The 24,862-nt window shown below is 46.6% G+C and overlaps 1 protein-coding gene across 1 annotated transcript in view; it reads right to left on the bottom strand.

Moving 5' to 3' along the window:
- Nucleotides 1-24,862, bottom strand: part of INSR (insulin receptor) — a 60,280-nt gene that overhangs the window by 19,999 nt on the left and 15,419 nt on the right. The window contains exons 3-8 of the mRNA XM_050986193.1: nt 7,529-7,844; nt 4,795-4,940; nt 3,765-3,909; nt 3,310-3,524; nt 945-1,071; nt 77-327 (exon numbers count right to left, since the gene is read on the bottom strand). Of these exons, the coding sequence (XP_050842150.1) occupies nt 77-327; nt 945-1,071; nt 3,310-3,524; nt 3,765-3,909; nt 4,795-4,940; nt 7,529-7,844 (1,200 nt within the window). The remainder of the gene's footprint in view (nt 1-76; nt 328-944; nt 1,072-3,309; nt 3,525-3,764; nt 3,910-4,794; nt 4,941-7,528; nt 7,845-24,862) is intronic.

The raw sequence follows: 24,862 nt of genomic DNA, 5'->3' as shown, positions 1-24,862 counted from the left end.
GCAGTGGGAATTTTCCTGGCTAACCCCCAAGCAGACTTAGCTAGGCCTGGTTTTAGCCCAGGGGTGCTGCACTGACCCGTGGCGTTGGTCTGCACGTAGATGATCTCGCTCTTGGCGCCGTACGTGCGTCGCTCGTCGGAGAAGGTGACCAGGGTTTTCACAAACACTGCATACTGTGTCCAGGGCTTCAGCCCCCTCAGCAGCCAGCCTGGCTGGGCCTGGGCTTTGGGCTCGTTGGAGCGTGGTGGGGGGTCCACATCCACAACTGTCCAGCTGTTGGAGCCACAGGCGTCCTGGCCGTCGAACTCCGTCACGTTCTGGTAGGGACTTGAGGAAAGAGAAGGCTCCAATTAAAAGAATCCTCAATCAGGCTCTTTAAAACATTTCTAAAGACACACTGGGAGTTATCATCCTTTACCCTTCAGAGAAAGTAAAATCATCTCATTGTATATATTCTGAAATGGAGACACTGGGAGCTTTGACACCTGGGCCTCCATCAGCATCACAGAGCAGGATCTGTGCCACACATGACCCCAACAACTAAATCCAGACTGATTATTGTCAGCTGTATGAAAATCAGCTTGGTTACCTGATTCTGAAAGAATCTTTCCCACCTCAAAGGGGATAAAACCCTCAGCATTCCACAGAGAGAGTGGGGAGATGAGAGACTCCATGGTTTGTGTGTCTAGAACAGCAGGAATAACTAAAGTTTGGATTGTTCTTAAATGAGGAATTGTGACTGTGCACAAGTCAGGGATCTTAATGAACACATTTACAGAAGGATATCACTGGAAACTTCAATGTAGGAGCCACAAAATCAGAGACTGAACAGCTCTGCCTACAGCCAAAACATCCAGCAGGTTTAACATCCACCTCTGAATGCCAGCTGCTGCTGGTGGCAGCCCAGCCAGGCCACTGCTGTGTCACCTGAGGGGGTCACTTACGCCTCCTTGTAGAACAGCATAAAGCCCAGGAGGTCACGGAAGTCAGGGGGCCAGTAGGGCTCCCACTTCAGCAGGATCTTGTCATGAGAAGTCCTAATGGAAGAAAACTTCAGCAGTTCGTTTTCACCTGCAACAAGTGAGAAGTGACAATAGTTTTATTGATGCTGGAAAATGAAGCAGCAAACAAAATTAAAATTTTGTTTTTAATTATCTTAGCAGTTTAAGATAAATGTGAGGATGCTGGCACTGAGAAGAGCTGCCCAGTAAAACCTTATCTTACTTGGCAGCCATTCCTATCTCAAATCAATGGTTGGTATCAATGCCCTTTTAAGGTTATATTTTTCTATGATTTCATGAAAATGACTCTGTAGAAGAGCTGAACTAAATTCTAAAATGTGAGAAATCTAAAGGCAACACATTTCACAACTGATGATGACCTGCACAGCTGAACCCAGCAAGATGGTTTGCACAGAAGGCAAGAGGCCACAGAAACGAAGCAGAAGAATTTCCAGCCTTGCCCAGGAGCAGTGAGGTCCCTCTGCAAACAGGAGGGTGTTTGCAGGAGGATGGAGCTCAAGGGATGTGGTATGACATGTTTTGTGCCCCCAGCCCAAGAGGCTCTGACTGAATTTGCTATTCCTGCAGTAGCTGCAACAGGAGGAAGAACATTTATTTCACTGGCACCACATCCAGAACAAACAGGGCTGCTTTTTTTTTCCCTTTCTATTTTTTTTTAGTAAACAGGATGCTGCCAGTGTGAAAGCTGAGCTTGAAACGTAAAAGCAAACAAAAAGCCAAACAACCTGGCAAGCTGTGGTTTGAGGTGGGGGTGGCACAGACACCAGCTCAGCAGGGTGAGGGTAAAGCTGGCAAAGAGAAATGCAACTGTCTCCTCCAGCTGCCTTCACACCAAACACCAGCCCAGGAGCCACAGGCAGAGCTGGATCTCCCCAAATTCAGGTTCATCCCCAATGTGGGAAGAGTTTTTCAGTGTCCCATGGGAGGAGATGAACTTTACAGACAGCTGATTCCTTGTGCCCAGGCTGGGGCTGTGGTGCCCCAGAGGCTCTGGGTGTGTTTTTCACTGGTCCTGCCAGGTTTCAGGTCACAGCCATTGCATTCCCCCCTCCCTCTGTGCTGGCCTGGCTGCCTGTGTTGATATGTGGGAAACCAGACCAGGAAACTGAATCAACTGAAAGATCTTCACTTTTTAGGTCTGTTCACAAACAGCTGCAGCAATGAGGGACTGGAGATCACAGAATCCTGGAATGCTCTGGGTGGGAAAGGACCTTGGGCTCTTCTGGCAGTGCTGTCACCAAAAGCAGAGGGACAGTGAAGCCACAGGATGACCCAAGCTGCCCTGCAGGGTGTGAGCCTGGATCTGAAATCCCAGTTCAGTCATGCTGGGCTTTTTGGTGGCAATACCTGGCCAAGCATCTCCCAGGGTCACAGCCCAGCTGCTGGAATACTGCATGGATGGGTCACTGCCCCTGTCCCCATGTCCCTCCCAGAATATCCTGAGTTCCAAGGGGACCATGACCACCTGCACATGATCCTGCTCTGTGTGCAGGTGAAGCACTGTGGGGCAGAGAATGAATCAGAGCAGAGACACCACCAGCTCAGAACAGAGCTGGGTTTTTCTTGCCCCTGATTACTTCCACAATAGAGCCCTGGTACAAAGAGGGAAAGGGGATTGTTGGTGGCACAGAAAGGGAACAAACAGCAGGACTGGGGGTGCAGAGGAGTGCATTTCTTGCAGTATTGCTGCCAAAATACGTGTCTGCAGAACCCCAGCAGCAGCAGCACAACCTCAAAGCCCACCCTGTGCTGTTTGCTGACACAGGAGCTGTCTGATTGTTGTTCCTGAGGAGAGCTGTTGGGTGAAAAACCTCAGAGAGGCATTACAAAAATTGTTGGAAAATTTTCCCTGCCTGTTGTCATGGCAATTGCCTCACGTGGCTGCAGGGATGGGTGGAAATCCTGTTTCTCCTGTGTTTATTCCATGTTGCCTCATGACATGGGAAAAGCAGATTATGACAATTAATCAGGTACTCAGCAGTAACACAAAGTCCCAGCCTGGGCAGAGGTTACACTGTGCTAAACTCTTCCAAAAGACACAATAAATCCACTCCCAGCCCCAAAAACCTCCCAGGGCTTTTTGGGACCAGAAGTGCCAGGGGCAGATCCCACAGGGACTCATGGCACAGTGTCACTGAGTGCACAGGCAAGGGGCACATCTCTGCTTTACCTAAGGGATGAAAAAGCCATGAAAAGCATCATGGGCTGGGCTGGGAGAAGGAGGAGCATGAGGAGAGCAAGGCAGAGGGAGAGGAAAGGGAAGCAAGGCTGTGTCTGAGGCTCTTACAGGAGGCCTGATCCCCGTTGGTCTTCAGGGCTATGTCATTCCTCTCCTGACGCCCCTTAGTCCCAGAGATCTCTTCCATCTTGTGGATTTCTGACAAGCACAGCTTGGGGTTGTAGTGGAAGAAGAGTTTGCCCCGTGCAATAGTGAGGTTGTGTTTGCTCCAGTCCCAGAGCTGGCGAAGATTCTGGTTGTCCAAGGCATAAAAAGAATAATTCCTGAAAGCAGAAGAATGAAAACATGGGCTGGAAGGGGATGCATGGAAAGCTCTTTTTGCACTAATTCAGGCCCCAAAGAAAAATGAATGTAAATTTTCTGCCCTGGTAGGGCACAAGCCAGGGGCAGAGGAACATTTCAAAACAACTTGGGAATTGTTTCCCAACACAAATCACCCTGACAGAAGTGGCACTCCTGGAAGTTCAAAACATTAAAATAAAGCATCTTTTGAGAGAACTCACCCAGCTTCGAGTGTCTCTCCTCTGATCAGATGGAGTTTCCGAAAAAAGGAAAGAGAAACCAAGGCGTAAGAGCGGCGGATTTTGAGGTAACCCGAGATCTCTTCTATCAAGCCAAGGTTTGCTTCCAGCTCAGCTGCTATGTTATCTACAGAGAGGAAAACATTGGGAAGAGTTCTCTGGTATCACAGAGAGAAACACCCACATACTACATGAATATTAACCAATTAACATGAATATTAACCAATTAACATGAATATGAACCAATTAACATGAATATGAAACAATTAACATGAATATGAAACAATTAAAGCCCAAACATTAATATTTAACAATATTAATTGTTGTATTTGCCGAGACCCTCGTGGCAGGGAGGAATGATGAATCTGACTCCATGTTCTCAGAAGGCTCATTTATTATTTTATGATACTATATTATATTAAAGAATGCTATATTATAATAAAGAATACTACACTATACTATACTATACTATACTATACTATACTATACTATACTATACTATACTGTACTATACTATACTATACTATACTATACTATACTATACTATACTAAAGAATACAGAAAGGATATTTACTAAGCTAAAATGATAAAAAAATAATGAAAAACTCCTGACTCTCTCCAGAGTCCTGACACAGCTTGGCACTGCTTGCCAAAAAGTAAAAATAACTCACACCAGAAACCAATGGAACAATCACCTGTGGGTAAACAATCTCCAAACACATTCCACATGAGGAAAACAGAAGAGAAGCAAATGAGATAAGAATTGTTTTCCTTTTCTGAGGCTTCTCATCTTCCCAGGAGAAAAATCCTGGGCGAAGGGATTTTTCCAGAGAATGACAATTAATAACCATTAATATTTCATTTCTTTACGTTAATTCAGGAGAACTCACAACAATCAATTAACAAACACTGCCAAATGAAAGCCTCAGCTTTGTGCTGGTCTCTCTGGGTCCCTCTGAGGCTGAGGGGGCTCAGAGCCAAGGGCTGGGGTTCCCTGGCTGTGCCCACTTACTTCCCCCGCGGATGTTGATGACCAGGCTGCCGTTGAGCACGGTGCAGCCCCGCAGCTCCTGCGCCGACGTCACCGAGTCGATGGTCTTCTCCTTGCCAAAGTCACACACCTTGGGGCAGGGCCCTGCACAGGGCGTGCAGTGCAGGCTGCAAAACAGCACAGGAGGGGAGCAGGGGTCAGGCAGGATGGCCCCAGCAGTGTGGGATCAATCTCAAGTGGTGATATGTCATGGGGTTCGCTTTTTAGGAACCCCAAAGAGAGGCACAGAATCGTGGAATGGTTTGGCTTGGAAGGGATCTTAAAGCTCATCCCATTCTAACCTCTTTCCACACCCTGCACTGGACAAGGTTGCTCCAAGCCCCACCCAACCTGGCTTTGAAAATAACTGCTGATAAATTTAAATGGTCTAAAATTGTCACTTCCACACTTCAAATGTGAATCATTCCATCCCTCCCCACAAAACAAAATGAAGTGACCTGAACTATTGTGAAGAAGAAATTGGCCACAATGCTGCCCAGTGCTCTCCATCCCAGGGCTTTCAAGATAACAAATCCCAGCCCAGTATTCATCTCAAAACCATTAACCAAATGTGTAATTGATGAGTGGAGAGCTGGCCCTGCATCTGGGAATCCTCTGATTGCAGACTGCACACAATGTTGCTTTAAAAAAAGGCAAGAATGTACTTTGTGCTCTGGGGAAATACTGCTTAAATAGCATGAGCTGATGGCTTGCCCTGGTCACACCACCACAAGAATGTGTTCCCAACTAGTTCAGAGAAAGAAATGCTCTAGGAAAAGCAGGGAGCAGAGCTGTGAGGTCCCACTGGCAGCAGCCTGGAACAGCACAGGAGAGGCCACAGGCTGCTGCACAAGCAGCACAGCGACTTTGGGGGCTGCTTGTTGGTTCTTTGGAAAAGCAAAACAGGAAATGGCATAAAAAGTCCTATTAAGAGTGAATTCCCTGAAATTATTATGGCAGGAGCAAATACATGCAAGCACAAAGTGACCAATATTCATAGGAAATCTGACTCACCACAATCTAGAATGGTAATGCAGGACAAACAACCAAGTTTTCAGTGATAAACAGCTCAGCACCATAAATTATTTAATTCCTTTGTCAAAACCCCCTGGGAATAGACAGAATGACTGTTCCCTGCTTTGATTCGTGCTACACTTGTTTGTTACATTGTGCATTGATGTCTGGCACAGCTTGAACCTGCTCAATGAAAGTAATTACAGGGATGAGGGACTGATATTCTGAGAACGAGCACTCCGAGGACGCTGTGCTCTCTTCATTAGCCACGGCCTCTCCCTGCTGTGCTTTTCCAGCCTGGCTCCCTGGCCCGAGGCTGCTCCAGAGGGGAGGGAAGCAGGGCTGCTAAAGCCTCTCCACTGCCCACCTCCCTCCTCCCACGCCAGGGATGCTCTTCCTTGTCCTCTCTCCATCTCCCTTTCCCGCTTTTTCCAAACTCGACAGGAAGCAAGGGAAGAATAAACTTCCAGCCCATGGCAGGGAGAGCTTTTAATGGCTTGAATTAGCAAGGTATTAGTTTGTAAATCATATTAAAGCAGACCAGGTGATTGCTCCAACTCCTGTGTGGATGCCATGGGACAGAGAGAGAGAAACAGCAAGTGTTTCTCAGATGACTTGTGAGAATTTTTAGGAAGTTGTAAGATGTGATAACTTGTTAAGTACAAACAATCTGCAGGTGGTGTTATTCTACTTTGTCTGTCTGTTCTTCCCAAGGATGGTGTATGAGGAAGACTGTTGTATTGCACTAAATACATATTTAGTTGTTTGCACTGGGTGTTTGGCAATTTGCAGTGTTCACATGATTTGTATCCTCTGACCACATGTTCTTCCCCCTTTCCCCCTGCTAAGTAACAGGGCTGGTGGTCCCTCCCCTGGTCAGTCCTCCCCTCACCCCTCCTCCCTGGTATCCCATTGGCCATGGTCCTCTTCCTCCACCCCCCATTCCCCTGGGTATAACAGTCTCCCACCAGGACCCACGAGCTCTGTGGGTTTTTCAATCTGATGGTTCTCAAGTCAATAAACAGAGAACATTCATCCCCTGACTCATCTCCACTTGATAGAGCAAATGCTGCCTCATCTCCACCTTCCAGTGTAAATTCTGCCTCATCTCCACCTTCCAGTGTAAATTCTGCCTCATCTCCACCTTCCAGTGTAAATTCTGCCTCATCTCCACTTAGCAGTGTAAATTCTGCCCCATCTCCACCTTTCTGTGGAAATTCTGCCCCATCTCCACTTGTCAGTGCCAATTCTGCCTCATCTCCACCTTCCAGTGTTAATTTTGTCTCATCTCCAGCTTTCAGTGTAAATTCTGCCCCATCTCCACTTGTCAGTATAAATTTTGCCTCATCTCCACTTAGCAGTTCAAATTCTGCCTTTTGTCTCACTGTGATTTACTGGAAATTTGGTGGGGGGAGGAGGAGCAATGTTTTTGGAAGGTTTTCATTCTGAGTTCTGCGTGTTTCTTTTACATATTGTAAGTTAATAAAGTTTTTTTTCCTTTATTCCTAAGCTGGAGCCTGTTTTGCTCTATTTCTGGTCACATCTCACAGCAGACACTGTGGAGAAGATATTTTCATGGGGCGCCACCACCAAACCACGACATTCTCGACTCCTGCTCTGGACCCACCACCCAAACCCCGTACCCAAGGAGCAGCAAAGCCCACCCAAGGCCCAGATTTCTCCCTGCAGCCCAGCTACTCACTTGCTGGAGTTCATGATGTACCCCGAGGGGCACTCGTGCACGCACTCGTTGTTGTGGATGACATGGCAGCCCGACTCGCGCGCGCTCTTGCACTTGTTGTGCAGCTCCTGGCAGAAGGCGAAGGTGACGCAGCGCCAGCCCTCGAAGCGGTAGTGCCCAGGGGGACAGCTCTCCACACACCTCCCCTCCAGGTAGAAGTTGCGGCAGGCCACGCACCGGGAGGGGTCGTTGGGCTCCGTGCAGTCGCCCAGGCACTCGCTGTGGCAGCACCGCCCGTCCAGCGTGCAGCCCTGGGACTTGCAGGCAGGGGGACAGACTGGGGAGAAACACCAGAGCCAGGTGAGGGGCACTGAGAGCCACCCATGGGTGGCCTCAGAGGTTACAGAGGGGACACCTGCTCCTGCTTGTCCTGCAGCTTCCTGTGTGAAGGGGCAACCATGGAGCATCTGCCTCATCTCCAGCTTTCAGGGCAAAATCTGCCCCATCTCCACCTTATAGTGCCAATTCTGCCCCATCTCTACCTTATAGTGCCAATTCTGCCTCATCTCCATCTTATAGTGCCAATTCTGCCTCACCTCCACCTTATAGTGCCAATTCTGCCCCATCTCCACCTTATAGTGCCAATTCTGCCTCATCTCCAGCTTTCAGTGCAAATTCTGCCTCATCTCCACCTTATAGTGCCAATTCTGCCCCATCTCTACCTTATAGTGCCAATTCTGCCTCATCTCCATCTTATAGTGCCAATTCTGCCTCACCTCCACCTTATAGTGCCAATTCTGCCTCACCTCCACCTTATAGTGCCAATTCTGCCTCATCTCCAGCTTTCAGTGCAAATTCTGCCTCACCTCCACCTTATAGTGCCAATTTTGCCCTATCTCTACTTTATATTGCAAATTCTGCTTCATCTCCACCTTTCAGTGTAAATTCTGCCTCATCTCCACCTTGTAGTGCCAATTCTGCCTCATCTCTACCTTACAGTGCAAATTCTGCCTCATCTCCAGCTTTCACTGTAAGTTCTGCCTCATTTCCACCTTTCAGTGTAAATTCTGCCTCATCTCCACCTTTCTGTGTAAATGCCACATTTTAGGAAGGTTTTTGAGGAGTCTTACCATTCATCCTCACAACTCATCAATGCTCATCTTCAAAAGAAGAAAACTGAGTTTTCCTACTCCCTCAGTCCAGCAAAGAGGCTCCAGGAGAGCCTTGGTGTCATTTCTGAAGCTCAGGAGTGATGAGACTCCACACCAAGAGCTTCCCAGCCTGACCCAGCCAGTTCCAAACAGAAAATTCTTGTTTCTCAGTTTAAAAAACTGAAGTTTCCTACAGCAATACTGCAAATCACACGTGTCCAACAGCACTTTTACACAACCCTCCATCTTTCTCAGGATTTGCTTCCCATCTGTCATGCTGTCCCTGGTTTCCTGGAGGAAGCCCTGGCACCAACACAGCTCTCCAGTGGCTCTCCCAACAAGCCCACAAAAAACAGCACCCACGAGTGTTATTGCTTGAGGGTTTTATGGTTTTTCTTTTTAATTGCTCATTACTTAGCACCCCACAGCAGCTTTAATGAGCAGTTTGGGCTCTGAACTCCAAGCAGAGCAAACACCGTGAGTAAGTCGGGGAGGAGCAGGAGGGCAGGATGAACCCAGGGAAGCTCCAGGGGAAGGTCAGTCCTGCCCCTCAGCATCTGAGAGGTTCAGATGAGGCTGAAATGATCAAACCCAACTCTGTAACCCAGAACACACCAAGAACTCCATGTCAGGAAAGGGAACAGAGCTGAAATCAGCACTCCAAGAGCCAACACCAATGCCAGGCAGGGCTTCAGAAGCAGGGAGAGTTTTAGGTGGGGGACAGGGACCTGGATTTATCCTCACAGCCCTTGAGATCTGTGACTTGCCAAGATGCAGATCAAGACACCCCTTGTCCTCACCAAACCAGAGTGTGCTGAGGGAACACCTGAGCAGCTCCTGGTGTCCTGCCTGAGCCCCCCTGGTGAAGGGAGACAGCAATAAATCCTGAATTAACACCATCTGCCTCAACATTTCCCCAGCTTTCTGTCCAACACTCAGTGTCCAGGCAGGAGGGGCTTTATTAACTTATTTATTATTCTTTATTTTAGTGATGTTTAGAGGTAGAGATAACATTTCAGAGGTGAAATATTCTCTCTATTCTAAAACATTATCTCTAAATTCTGGTTGAGCAGACCAGCAGTGGAATGTGGTCAAGTTTTATGCAGCCAAAGGAGCAGCATGTGGGAGCCACAGCACAACATGTTGGGATGATCCAACCCCCAGCTGTGTTAGGATGAAAATCCCCCTCAGCCCCATGTTAGGGGATTGCAGAATTAAGTGTGTCAAAGCTGTTAATGCCATTCTTGGAATAAGCAGGACTAGATGAGGTAGTAAAGATGAGCAACCTCTGGTCTGCTCCAGCCTGATAAATCCCTTGAAGAAATAGGAAATAGATAAAGCTGAAATTCTACCACAAGGACAATTTAATCTCAAATATCTCACTGCTTCTGTGTTTGTCCTTCAGAGCAGGTGTTTTCTCTGTGCATCACTCATCCATTACAAAAACCACAGCAATGTGCTTCAAATTAATTTCCTTTCCAACTTTTTGCCCTTTTCTAGGTCTAATTTTGTGAACCTGTCACAAGCAGCACTTGATTGAAATGCAACAGCCCAACAGCAACCTGCAGGTAACACCTTGCATTAGACTCAATATAAAATGGGTTAGACATGGATGTTTGAAATGGTTACACATGGATATTTTAAATGGTTATACATGGATATTTTAAATGGTTACACATGGATATTTTAAATGGTTATACATGGATATTTTAAATGGTTACACATGGATGTTTTAAATGGTTATACACAGATGAGCACAATCTAGCACCAGGTGTCTTGGCTGCAGTTTATTAGAAACATTTGCAAAAGAAAATTCCAGAATTTAGCCAAAAGCACTATCAAATTTACTCATTCCAGCCTGGAATATCAAGGTTTGTGAGCAGGGGAAAAGCCTGGGCTGTTTCTCCCACACCTTCCCTGAGACAGGGATGTCCTGGAAGGAATCCTGCTCTGGTTGGTTCCTCCCTGGAGTGGGGTCAGCTTCCAGCAGGAATGGTGTGTGGGAGCATTTCCTCACAAAGGGAGTTTTTTCCTCTGCTTCTTTCATGCCCAAAGTTTAAAGTATCCAAAAGACAGCATTTGTTTTCCAAGGAGCAGCCAGGTAATTGGGAAAAGCCAGCCCTCATGCAAAGCACCCGGTGACACATGGCACCTACTTAACATTCTGTCACACAATATTTTTATTTAATTTGTTATGGAAACTAATCTTCAAAGCCCTGTGCTTATTTACACATTTTGAACTCAGCTGCAAGTATTCACAGGGCAGAAACTGCCTAAAGTCCCCACTCCAAAGGTTTCCAGAAGATAGAATTAAACTATTTTTAAACCATTCTTAACGTTTCTCTTTTTCCTGTTCCGCCAGCTTTTGATGTCTCAAAGACAGCTCAAAGAAAACAAAGCACCCAAGGCAACAGCTCTTTTTCCATTAAGCACTCAAGACCAGAAATTCAATCACCATTTTGTACAAATCCTCATTACCCAAGATCCTGAGCAGATGTCATGACATTATCAAAGTCTGCATGCTAGAGAGCACCTCAAGTCGTGTAAAACCTCTCCAGAGTATTTCCTCTATGGCTTCTTACAACTGTTACTCCAGGTTATGTCACTCAGATGGGCCAGAAACACAGGTTTTGTTTGGGTTTTTGCCGCAGGTCAACACTGAATAGGTTTGTGCACCTCATTACCCTTCTCCACTGAGGTCTGCAGACCCCAATAATTGCCATGGCACTCAGAGATTTGCCTTTTTGCATAAAAAACCTGGGTCCCCAGGGAATGGTCCCAACCCCAAGGCTGCCAGAGCTCCAGGAATGTTTGGACAAGGCTCCCGGGGATGCTCAGGGTGGGATTTTTGGGGTGGTTGTACTCAAGGATCTTTGTGGCTCCCTCCCAGCTCAGGACATTCTGTTGACTCTAAGGTGGCTTTTAGGAGCTCTGGCAGGTGGGGAGGCTCAGGAGAGGTTCAGACATGACATCCACAGCCCCCAGCTTCTGCTAAAGCTGTGGGAGACTTTGGGCAATCAGCACAGGGAAAAAAATCAACTCCCCCCATTCCTCACAGAAAGTCCAAAGGGAACTCCACAAACCCAAGCAAGAGGACAAAGGAACAGCTGCTCTGGTGGCTTCTGCAGAAGCCACCACAAAAACTGCTGTGGGGCCACGGACCAGGACAAAGCTGCCCAGCACAGCCACGACAACTCCTCACCACACCTGGAGGAACTGTGTGCTTAAAACCCTTGTCCCAAAGCTGACCAGAACCCCAACACCTCCTCACCACAGCTGGAGGAGCTGGGCGTCTCAAACCCCTGTCCCAAAGCTGACCAGGACCCCAGCACCTCCTCACCACAGCTGGAGGAGCTGGGTGTCTCAAACCCCTGTCCCAAAGCTGACCAGGACCCCAGCACCTCCTCACCACACCTGGAGGAGCTGGGTGTCTCAAACCCCTGTCCCAAAGCTGACCAGGACCCCAACACCTCCTCACCACACCTGGAGGAGCTGGGTGTCTCAAACCCCTGTCCCAAAGCTGCCCAAGAGCCTGACATGAACAAACCCCTGGAGAAACGCAGCGACACGAGGGGCTCCAACCTGTCCTTCCAGGGGGGTACCAATATTTAACTCTGCTAGCGTGGCTCCCAAGACTGAGGGAACAATGCCTTTCCCAAAGCTCTCTGATTAGAGATTCAAACAGACATTTCTTGGTGCTGCTGGGGCCCAGCTGGGGGGGACAGGCGGCCGTGGAGTCAGCGCAAAGGAATTTCCACCTCCAGATCGCTCAGTGTTTCACCACTTCCCCGTGCTCCAGGTGGAAACAACCCTCACTGAGACTGTAAACACATTCCCCAGCCAGCACAGGTAACCAGGTATTTAACAGGCAAGTCAATTAAGCATTAAGCTATTAAAGCTTTGGTGTTTGGTCTTTTTTCTTGTTTTCTGTTAATAAAATGGTGAATTGTCCTATAAAGAGGGGGAAAACACCATTCAGGATAAGCTTTGCTGTTCCTTTGGGATTCTCTGGGGCTTGGTGGGTTTTGATAGCAACATGCTGGGTGAGCTCAACTGGGTGCTCACACAGGTTTGGGTTGGGTAAGAGGAACACAGTTCATTAAGGACAAATTCTGAACCACACACACCAACATCAAGATGCTGCACATGTGCTGTCCAGGCACCACATGGGCTTGGGACTGATTTGTTGTGAATATAGGTGATTTTTTTAGGGTGAAATAACAAGCCCTGTGTGCATGGATGGGGGTCAGTGGAGGCAACCTGGGCCACCGTGGGTGTCCAGTGTCCAGCGGCCGAGCTGGCCAAACTCTCCTCGCACCAGCAGCTCCTCTCCCCTGGCTCACACAAACTCTATTTTGATTACAGACAAGGCAATTAGGAGGCTCCAGATCCAAGGGAGTCCAGGACACAAAACAACTGCGGCAGGAGAACCGCCCTCAACCTCAGCCAATGCATTTGCTGCCTGAGCAGGGGAGGCATCCAAGCCAAGCGCCGGGCTATCTGCACAAGGCAAACAGCCTTAACCCTGCCAGCTCCCCAGCCAGCCCCCAAACATCACCAGCCTCCTGCCACCTCATGCCATTTCATGCAGCTATAGGGCTGCCGTGGCTTTTGTGCTGTTTAATTGGCCTGGGGTGTTTATAAGCTGGAGGGGAAGGCAGGAGGGAGCGTGGCGTTGCCACGGCTGAAAATGGCTTTTTTTGGCTGAAAATGGCTTTTTTTGGCTGGAAATGGATTGTTTTGGCCGTGCCACGGGTGTCCTGGTGCCAGGGCTGGGCTGGTGTCATGTTAGATGATGGGCACAGGCACAGAACCCAAAGGCAGAGCCCCACAGAAACAGGATCTGCACGTCCCCGTGGCTTTTCCCCCCGTCTTACTGTAAATGGCTGTGAGATGTGACACATAAATTTATCCCCATGCACGCAGAGCCCTGCCTGAGTTAGGGCTGCAGAGGCAACTGTAACTTCATTTCCTAAAGGTACAGTCCCTGCAGTGACCTCTGCAGCAATGGGTTCTTGTGGTTCTAAACAAAAACAAAACCAACGAGGAAAGGGGAAAAAAAAATAAAAAGGAAACCCAAGGACTAATCACCCCCGGCAGTAACTCCTCAGTGTGTTGCAAGCATGTGATCTTAATTTAGTACTACAGAGCCTGGGCTTGCTTCCTGCTGCAAGTGCTGAGCAGCACTGCTGCTATGGAAATCCATATGGGTCTTACTCCTTAGAAAATCATGTATGAAATCCTCTTGTACTTACACAGCATTTTTTTATTCAATAGCTTTTGCTCTTTCTCATTCTTTTCCAGTCAAGAAGACCCCTAATTCAGGCAGTTGTTAAGTGCCATTTGTCCTATAAATGTGATTTTTATCCCTAAAGCTATTTTTAATTTTTTCAGTCTTGATTATCTATTTTCTTGTGAGCATTTATTTGATCTAAACACAAAACTGACACCACATCTTTACGCAAAATATTGTATTTCATTCTGTACAGCAGAAGAGATAACTTGTACTTTAGACCAAGACCAGAATTTTTAATGTTAATTTGGGGCATTTCCCTGTAAAGCTTTGATTGTAATTTTACTCAAAACAACAGAAAAAAGACAGCATCTAATCCCAGTGCATGAATGTATCAAAAAGCTGAAAACAGCTATTAAATTAAGCAAAACTGTGTCTGGTGAAGACTAAAAAAAAAAAAAAAAAAAAAATCTAAAACCCACAGTGGAGTGGGCAGACAGAGAATTGCTGCAAACCCCACTGCATTGTGGCTTATTCCTTCAATTATTTCTTCATGTCACAGAGGCCAAAGAGGCAGAAACCTAAAGCCCAAACCTCAGCAGCAGCAGCAGAAACGTGCCTGGGAGGGACTGGGCTGGAGAGCTCCAGTGGACTGTAAAAAGCACAAGGACTTTAGATTGCCTTGGTGACAAACAACAGCAGCTCCCCCAGCCCTTCCTGAGCCTACAAAATCAATGGAGTAACAAGAAGAACACAAAAAAGAGGAAGCCACCACGGTGATACCAAAATCCTGCCGGCAACGCCCGGCACTGGTCAAGCAAAATTCAGGAAATAATCACGAGATGCTCAAGCAAATTTGATGTCACTTCTTCCCAGAGCTCAGTGCTCTAACAACACTCACTCATCCCTTCCTTTTCCCCAAAGACAACCAAGGAACAGCCCTTCCAAAAGGCATTGACTCAAGGGCTGGAACCCACAACAAAGGGCTGCAGTTCTCAGCACCAGCTCGGGAAGGAGCAAGTGCCAAATAAATCCCAGATTTTACAATCAGCACTAAAATAAAGTGTTATTTATAAAATAAGATATTACAGTACATAATGCCATGACCCCTCTGAACTGCGAGCTGGGAACGTTAGGAGGTCTCTATTTACACAGGAACAGATAAAATTAACTGCAGGTGCCTCCCTTCCCATGGACAGTGACTTCCAAAAACAACACACTTACTACAACGTCAAGGAAACTCTTCCCATTGACATTTCTCAGGACAACATTACACCTCTTATCTCATCTATCAGTAAGGACAAGGCAAAAAAAAAAACTGTTTCTCCTCCCAAGCCTTCCACAAATTACGTGCTCAACTGGAGCTACACGGAATGTCTCAGATATTCCAACCCAGCCACTTCCAGACAGGAACAGATAAAACCCACGGGGATGCTGGACCTGGGAGGATCAGTGAAGGCACTTGGAGATGGCAGTTCATGTTGGGACTCAGGTGTTTATTATTTCTTATCAGTAAAACAGTCTCACTACTGTGAGTTGGGCAGCTTTTCACTAGAAGGCACAAAAAGCCCAACAGTCTCTTGGTACAAGGGCTTTTAAGACTAAACTATCCAATTAAGAGCTCACACCTGGATTATTTTCCCTTCTAACCCAGTAACTGATCCCAGAGCCCACAGTGCAGAATTTCTGCCCAATTACAAAATGCCACCCAAACCCATGGAGAAGGAGGAAGAAGAAGCATGAAGAAGGAACCCAGGACAGCATCCTGTGCCCTCCATCTTGCTTCCATCCACAACATCCTAAACATCCCAAATTTCTCACCCAGTGACACACCTGCACTGCTCTCTATAATCTATTTCACACTTTTGTGAATTTTAGCCTATCTTGAAATCGGGGAAACTTTCTCCATGAATGAAGGTCAAAGTCAGTGCTCCCCTGGGGCTCAGGGCACTCCAGAACAGACAGAGAAATATTCCCAGTGCTCTGGGTTTCCACAGATCAGCAAATGTGAGTTTAGACCAGATAAAAGAGTTTGGAGCCTTGTGCCACCTTGTCCTGCCATGATAGTGGAAGAAGTTGTTGAATGGAGATATGGGAAAGGTTGAGCTCAGTTGTTTACAGAGGAAAGGGGCAGACAGATAACAGGAGAACTCTCCAGAAACAGCCTCCTCTGTGCCAACCTTCTGCTGTTTAAACTGAGGAGCAATTCATTATCTTCTGCACTACACCTGCTGCTGGGCCATTTTTACATTGTAAATACATATAACTCCTATGAGAGTTATGAAAGCAATATGGGAAACAGGGTAAGAGGAGCTCTCACATATATAAACACACACATTTTGGTTATTTAATATATAAAATATATGTAAATCATCTCAATATGGTGAAACCTGGAGGAGTCATCAACCTCAATGGACTCACAATGCCTCTGGTCACTCCTTCTCCATCTTCTCAGGAAGTGAAACCTTTGCCAATGAGCTTCAGCTCCACACTGAGGCACAAGGCAGGGCCCAGGTGTGCCAAGTCCTGTGCAAATCCAGATTTTATGGATGGGGTTTGACAGCCCAATATCATCTCTTATTTTGGGGGGACACCAAGATCATCTCTTATTTTTGGGGACAGGACTTCTTGGGCTACAAACCTCAGCTATGGAAGGCCCTCATCTTCTTCCACTGAACCCTCAGGACAGACTCCCATTTTCATGGATTTTTTAGACCTTTCTGTTTCTCTCCCTTGAGGGTTTCCACTCCTGCTCTCCCTCTGTCACCCCAACTATTTATACAGAGAACTGGAAGTTTCCCACCCAAGTATCCCTAATATCAAAGAAGATCAAAGAAACATTTTCCTTTTGTGCATTTTAAGCAGTGATGTTCACACCATGGCTGCAAAGCCTTCCTGAACTGGACTTAGAGAGCAAAGCACCTCAGACTGGAAAAAAAAAGAATTAATAAAGAAATTTAAACTCAAGACTAGGTCTGTTTTCATTCTCCTGGCACCTTTCAATCGAGCTGATTCTCCATGCAGGTACAAACAACTTGCAGAAATCAAGCAAAGCTGTTGGCAATTGAGCCCCAAGCACCAAAACACAGAGTTTGATTTGAAAACACAGCAGCAACTGTTGAAGGTGGGACAAGTGTCACAAAGTGCACCCCAGGACAGCCACCAGGAGCTGTAAATACTTTACCCAGTGTCTACAACAGTGCTGTTGTGCCATTCTCTGGCAAGCAGGTCAAGCCTGCTCCTTGTACTTTGTGTTCAAAATTACATGGGAGCCTAGTGTAAGGGATCAGAAATAACCACCCACCTCTGCTTGGCAGCTGGGGCTTTTTTAATATGCCAGTCCCAAAAGTGACACCACATCTTCAGGCAAAATATTGTATTTCATTCTGCACAGCAGAAGAGATGATTTGTAATTCAGACCAAGACCAGAAACTTTAACATTAATCTGGGGCATTTCCCTGGTAAAGTTTTGATTATAATTTTACTCACAACAATAATGTTGTGGTTTTTTTTGTTGTTGTTATGGTTTGTTAAATTTCAACCTTTATTACAACCCAAGGATTTGTTGTTATCATCCAACGGTTGATGCCACCTGGGAGCCTCATGAAAGCTTCCTGGTAATATTTAACTATTTATTACTCTCCAATGTACAGCATCTTGTAAACATCCCTGCTCACTTCAACCTGCTCCTGCCAAACCTGCTCACTCCCTGCAACCCCAAATCACAGCAAAGAGGTCCAGGCTTGTCCTAAAAATAAGGGATGGTCCTTGTGGGTTCCTTCCAGCTCAGGATATTCCATGATTCCATGATTTTGGGAGTTATATGAAACAGAGACAAATGGAGACACACACAAGGACTTGGTGGTGGTTTAAGAGCAAGGTCCATCTGATTTTTCCAAAGCCAGGTTATTACTTTTACCTACAAAGCCCATCCTGAAAACGAGGAGTGATGATAGGATCAGGGCACGAGGCAAAACATCCAAGCTCTGCTTTCTGCAGAGATAAGGGAGGGACAAGATTCCTTTCCTCAAGGCCAGGGGGAAGGATGTTGTAGTAAACAAGGCATGAAAGAACGAAAGCTATGCTGCCACGTGGGGATGAGGAAAGATGGAATTTTAGATACGTTATATAAACGTAATCCCAGCACAGAAAACAACAAATCTACACCAAAACAGAGGCAGAGTTTGCAGCAAAAATGGAGCTGTCCATAACTGAGAAAGGCAATGGAATGGGAGGAAGTATAAGATTAACCACAAGGAGATTATGCTGATAACTAATGATCTACACAGAAATGTCAGGCAGAGGTTAAGATTTTAATCTGGGCAGACTTCATGGATTGTAAACATCGATACTGAAACCAAATTTGTGTTTGTGGGTGATGAGACTGAGAACACAGAGAGGGAAAATGATCACTCCAGATCCTCCTTTCTTGCTCCAGATCCCCCTTCCTGCCTCACCTGTCAGAGAGAGAAAGGCAAAGCATCACCTGAAGGCCAGGTGTGCAAAGAAAAGTGGATTTTCCTGGGAAGCAGAGTTAGCTGGCTCTACCAAACAGATTTTTTTTTTTTTCTGTAATTACCAGGGTGCATGAACTGTTCAGTTCAAACCCAGGCTCACCAGGAGCACTGACACATCCATCCTCCACTGATTTCCTCCTGTGCCTCCATACACTCCACAGGTGTCCCTTCAGCTTCCCCTGAGCCTACAGGAATTTTTTCCAAAGCAATATCTGAACTGTGGAAAGGAGAAACAGATGCAGTATCATGTCAGCCAGTATCAAATCCATCAATTCTGTATAAAATTGTCTCAACTCCTCGAGGTATGGCCTCCTCAGCTCCTGCCCATTCCTCTGCACTCCTTCCCCTGTTTGCCCAGAGCTCTACACAAGCTTGCCACAGTTTATTTCAAGGCATAAGAATTTCCTTAGCAGGACTGAAATAGATACTGTTTGCCTGCAGAGCCAAGCAATGTGCAATGTATTTTTATTTACTACTCGCCCTCGTCATCCTTGGCATACCAGCAATGCCCATTTTCAAGTAATTCACTGTATACCAATGTGGCACTGCACAAGTTCTCCAGCCTGGCTCTTCCCAGAGATCCACTGGCTTGACAGCTTCTCATTACAAACACACTCATCCCCGGAGTTTTTGTGACTGTGCCACATCCCTCTGCTGCTCTAACCCAGATGCCAAATGAGAAATGATAAAAATGACCAAAAAGTCACACAAACACAACCCTGAGGAAAACCAAACGACTGGAGATGAGCACAAAAACCATTAACTGCATTGCACAAGCCACCCTTGGAGGCCATTAATCTATCTCTCCTTGTAAATTACGCAAGAGAAAGTTGTAATCTGAAGGCATTTAATGCCAAACTAGTTGTGCCATCTCAACAAGGCCAACAACAGGGGAACTGAATCATCCAAAGTTACCCTGAGCTTGGGAGATCTTGGATTCTCAATCCTCTTTCTACAACAGTTGATGGCTCCAACTGTCAGTGGTCAGAATTGTGAAAATTCTGCTTTATTTCACACACTGGGAAGCTCTTCAAATAAAACTGGCTGTCACTGAGGTCACAGGGAAGTGCAGGAGTAGTGAAAATCCCATTATCTATGCTGGGCCAGTGGGAGGAACAGGATCTGCTGACATCCCCCACCCCTGCAGGCGTGTGCCACGGTGCTAAAAACCTTCACTTTATCAGCACAGGACTCAGATGTGGTCTAATCACCAGCTGCCATCAGCATTGTCCACTGCAGAGCAATTAGGATTATTCAGAGCTCTCTAATTGATGCCACAGCCACACACCTGCAGATCCCTCATGGGGCAGTTACTGGGGAAATCACCTTACAATGCAGAGAGCCCTCTGGGGGAAAAAAATGACACAAATCAGCATTACCAAGCAAGAAAAAGAGATGAGACTCTCCTCTACAAGTAACCTGAAGCCAGATCAGTTTCTCCGGGGACAAAGAGCCTTTTTCTTCACCAAACTCCAGAGGTTTCAAGTCTCAGCAATCAATCTGCCAATGGAAAGGAGCCCAAGGAGTTTTGGAGATGCCACCCAGTCCATCCTCCTGTCCAAGCCCACCTCAAATACTCTACCTAAGACATTTCTGTTGGTTGTTTGTCTAAATCTACACTAAAGTTAAATTTTGCCTCAAATCCCTTCCTGCATTGTCCAGCTGAAGTTTATGGAGGTCACAAAGAGAGACACAAAACCTGTCAGTGGCAGGAAGAGACTGGCAGTGCCCCAGTGCACATCCAGCACTCAACCCTCTGCAGAACACCCAGAACACCACAAAGGAAAACAAAACCCTGGCTTCCAGCTGGTCGCTGGGTCCTGCTCAGCCTCCTCCAGCACCAGAACAAGGCGCGGATCTGAACCAGAGCCACTCCAAATCAGGCTCTGGCTGGACAGACACACAGCAGAGAGAGCCACAGGCAAATCTGAGCACTGAGAGACCCACAGTGCCTTTGAAAAACACAATCTGAAGTTCTTTTTGTTATCACAGATTAGAGCATGTGGAAAAACAACTCTTCCCTGGTGCTGATGAGCAAAGAGCATCACGAGGCTGCTCCTCCTCTGGCCATGCAAAACACGGGGACGTTTTTCTTATCACACCCACCAACTTCACACACTGTACAGGCTCAGAGCAGAACATTTCATGTTTCCCAGAACAAAAACTGACACTCAGTGCAGATACCCAGTTCCAATGGACTGGTTTTGTGGACTAGAAACTCGATATCCAAGCGCTGAGAGAGCAGCCAAACACGACACAAATTATTTAAGCAGCTCTGGAGATAAGGTCATTGGAGTGTGGAGGAGAAGCCTAAGGACAATCTACACATGGCATTTATTTTGCTGATTTAATAATTGTCAAGATGCTGCTGAGGTGAGAAGTTGTTTCATATAAAGCACCAGTTTCTACATAAATTGCTTCACCTTTAAGTCTCCAGGTAAGACTGTCCTGTGTGCTATGCTCCCCTTGCCAGAAACAGCCTGCTCAGATTCCCAGAGCCTAAAATCCACAGATCTGAATGAACAGAGAAATACTTTACTGAGCTTTAAAGGCTTCCCTTCAAGTACTGTTTTAAAACAAAAGCTTTATTCCTTTAAGCCCTGTTAAGGCTCCACTGGGCGAGACTTTCAGACACTCAGACATCACATTGAGGAGCTCCATTTCCTCTCTGGCTTTTGGGAGCTTTTGAGGGGTACTTAGAGGGAGCTCTTGGACTCCTCCATCCCAAACTGAAGCTGTGTAAACACATCAGCCTGATTTCAGAATTCAGAAAAGATTGAAGACCAGAAAAAAAACAGCCCTGTTCATTTCATTAAATCACTGCTCTATGTTTGCACTACCCAGAGAATATAATTGGATTGTCTTTGCAGAAAAGACAAGAAGAACATTTGTCTGATACTCAAATTTTAATGAATCCTTTCATTGCTCATGAAGTATTAAAATCCTTGCAGTGCCATAACGCAACATGGATGTGCTTAATGAAGCTGAAAATGGAAACAGGAAAATGCTTTGTTATCCTGTGATGTCTGTGGAATTGCACATGCCTTACTCCTGGGAAACCAACACACAGGGACCAGGCTTCCTGCACAATTCCTGAGATTTCCTAATCAAGCCCACCTTGGAGTGCAAACACTCTTTATGTACTTTATCAATCACACAACGCTGCTGATATGACAGAGTTTGTCTGCAGCCTCTGTGTGAGGGATTTCCCAGGGCCCAGGTCAGTGCAAGAGCTGGAACTTGACTTTTTTAGCTGCAGGTTGCTGAGTGAGCTCTCAGTTCCTGCACACATTTCAGAGCAAACAGCTCAGAACTGGCATTGCCTCACTCACGTTATGGGAAATCACTGCCAAGTTCAGCAGCTCTGCCACAGACCCCAAATAATCCATCCCTGACCCCAAATAATCCATCCCTGCAACACCCAGGGTCACACTTGGGATCTTCACATCCAGGGGGGGAAATCAGCCAGCAAACAGCTCCATTTTGTGCCATCAAAGTGCTCTGTGAGAGCATCACATCCCAGCCCCCAACTCCTCCCTCTCCACAGGGAAGGAGTGTCTGCTCCTGCCCCTCTGGAGCTGTGGAGAGCCCAAGCTCCTGCCCTGGGACCCCAGGTCATGGGGTCAGAGCCTTGCAGTGCAGTAATGCTGGGTGCTCTCAGCATAATTCAACTCTCACAGCTACAAAACCAGAGAAAAACATCAAAAGTTGGGGCTGGAAATTAGGGCTGCACAACTCCAAACCTGCCTGCTCCCTTCCCTTCCTCACACCCCACAGTCCAACAGGCTTTGCTTTGATGAACACACCAGGACCAACCTCCTCCCTCCCTGCCCCAGACAATTCTCAGTTTAAAAGCCACTAAATGAGGAATTGTGCCCAGGGGTCAGAGCAGAGTGAGCTGAGAGGAGCAGCAAGGCAGAACCTCACAGGTGTTTGCTCTGACCTCTGACAAACCTGCCCCCTAAGTTCCCTTAAGTCTGACTTAAAACCATCAGTCTTGTGCTGTAAGCTGAGCTCAGGCTCAGCTCATCACATCAGAGCCCTGAAATTCCAGCGTGGCCACACACCAGCACTGATCCTGAGTGACCAGAGCTCGATGTGTGCAGCTCCAGAAGCCTCCAAACTGCACTGAAAACTGACTAAAAAGACCTTGTAAGTTATCCACTATTCATCAGAGCAATAGTGCTCAATATCTGACACCCTCTTGGGCCTATGAATGAGGCATAATTCCTGAGAGGGGTCACAATTCCTGACAGTTCACCCACCCAGCACCTGCCAGTGCATCAGCAACTGCAGAGGGGGAGCTGAGCTCTGCAAAAGCTGAAACTGCCTGAGTTACAATTCCAGTGGAGCAGCAGCTCTTGGCATGCTTGGAAAAGCACCTCTGACCTGATCCACGTGATTAAAATCCCATTTCTCTTTCTGGAGTGCACCAAAACCACGCAGACCCTGAGTTCTTTAGAAATGTGCTGAAGAGAATGAATCCCAACATTCTGCTGAATGCTATTCTAACTGGACTTTCCTTCCAACCTTTTGGTGGGATTTCCTTCCAAACCTCATCTTCCTCAGAGCCTTCACCCCTCCAGGTGCCCAGGAGGCAGGGGCACCTCAAATGAAGGAATTGCTACTGAGGGTACAGAAGCTCCTTAGTACACACATCCAATCCCAGCTACAAAACTTTCTGGACAAGAACTGCCCTGGTTTGTCAGTTTAAACCCAAATTCACAAGGAATCCAGACTCTTCTCACAAAACCATTCAAGCCCTCAGCCAGCACTGCAGGAGCCCAAGTGAATTCTCTGTTTGTTTTCCATGTCACAAGGCAGAAGGAAAGGCAGGCTGACAACCTGCAGCGACGTCAGCCCGTGCCCCCAGCAGCCTCAGCCAGAAATCTGAGATAAAGACAGGGCAAATGGCTGGGATCCATATCTCCCTGCACACTTCTGCATTGCCAGACAAAAACTGGGCTCAGAGCAGGAACTGCAATACCCACAGGCTCATCCCAAGCAGGCAATCCCAGCCAGGACCCCCCCAATTTTCTTTCCTTTCCCACCTACCAGCAGCCTTAATGAAGCAGCATAAACATCCCAGAGAGTTCATTCACATCCCTCAATGGGAATTTGCAGACAATTATAGGATATAATTGGGAAGCCCAATCATTGAACTTGTACCCAACTATTGTTAGAAGCTGAGAGGAGGGTGAGTGTTGCTTCCTCCAGGACATGGCTGGTTATTCCCCAGCTCTGTAATTAATCAAAAGGTCCTGAAATCCTCAACCTTTCAGTTAGAAACAATCTTGGTGCTGGTCACACCTGGCAGGTTTTGACCTTTTTTTTTTGTGTTTTGTTGGGATTTTTTTAAGCACAGCAATTATTTACAGAGGCAATCCCTGTCAAATCCAATTCCTGATAGGAAAAGATGTTTCAGAGAGCTTTGCCAAGTGACATATTTCAGTTGGTCTGCTCACACACTCTGAATGCACTTCTTTGTACAGACCCAACAGCTCACCATCCCTTCACAGCCTTGAACAACAAAGATTTCCAGTCCCTTCCCTGTAAAATCAGAGACTGTGGTCCCATCACACAGCTTACATTTATTCTGCTCATTCTGCCTAAATCCAAGAAGGGACATCTGATTTGCACACAATTTAGAATACTTTTACAATTAATTAAAGGATTTAAATTGCAGAATTTCATTGCCCTGCCTTCCTGAAGGAGGTGTAAAGGAAGGAAAACACACAGAATACACAAGCACCCTGAACATCAGCAGGATTTGCTCTGAATGAAACACATCTCCTCCTCCTCCCTGAGCAAACACATCACACCAGGTGAACCATTTCCTGCTCTCCCATTCATGCATTACCATCACATGTTAACTCTGTCATTCACTATTATTATTATTATTATTTTTTTTTTTTACATTCTCTGACTTCCCCTTGCACACCCAGAGAGCAGCATTTTCCAAAGAATGTCCCTGCCAGATCTCCTGCTTTTTATCTAACAAGGGGTAGTGCAGGTTCCATTGCTGAAGCAAAAAAAAGGAACTTGGAACTGTTGCTGAAGGGGGAAAAGTTCTTCCTGAAGCACCCTTGGAACTCCCAAGGAGCCAAAGATTTAAAACACCCTGAGTATCCTCAGTGCTGAACCACTGCATGGAACTCCTCTCAGCCTCCTCAAGGACCCAGAGACCAACCCAAATATCAAGTGGTTTTGGGAAAGACTAAGTGTGAAAGAATTAAAATAGCAGCTTGAAGCAAACAAGGTGAAAACTTTCCCAGTTTTTACCATATCTGCAGCAAAATACCTCATTCTCCTTTTTAACTCTTCAAAACTTTTGTCTTGACAAGATTTTTGTACAGGAATTCAGATCTCTCTGAGCTATGGGGAGGAACTCTCTGTGTAATTACATTTCTAAAGTTGACATGGGTCAGACAGTTCCTCCTCAAGTCCTGGCTGG

Source organism: Serinus canaria, chromosome 28 (genome assembly GCF_022539315.1).
Source record: "Serinus canaria isolate serCan28SL12 chromosome 28, serCan2020, whole genome shotgun sequence".
NCBI classification, from domain to species: Eukaryota; Metazoa; Chordata; class Aves; order Passeriformes; family Fringillidae; genus Serinus; species Serinus canaria.
Note: the sequence above shows the minus strand (reverse complement) of the source record. Positions and strands in the feature narration are given on the sequence as shown.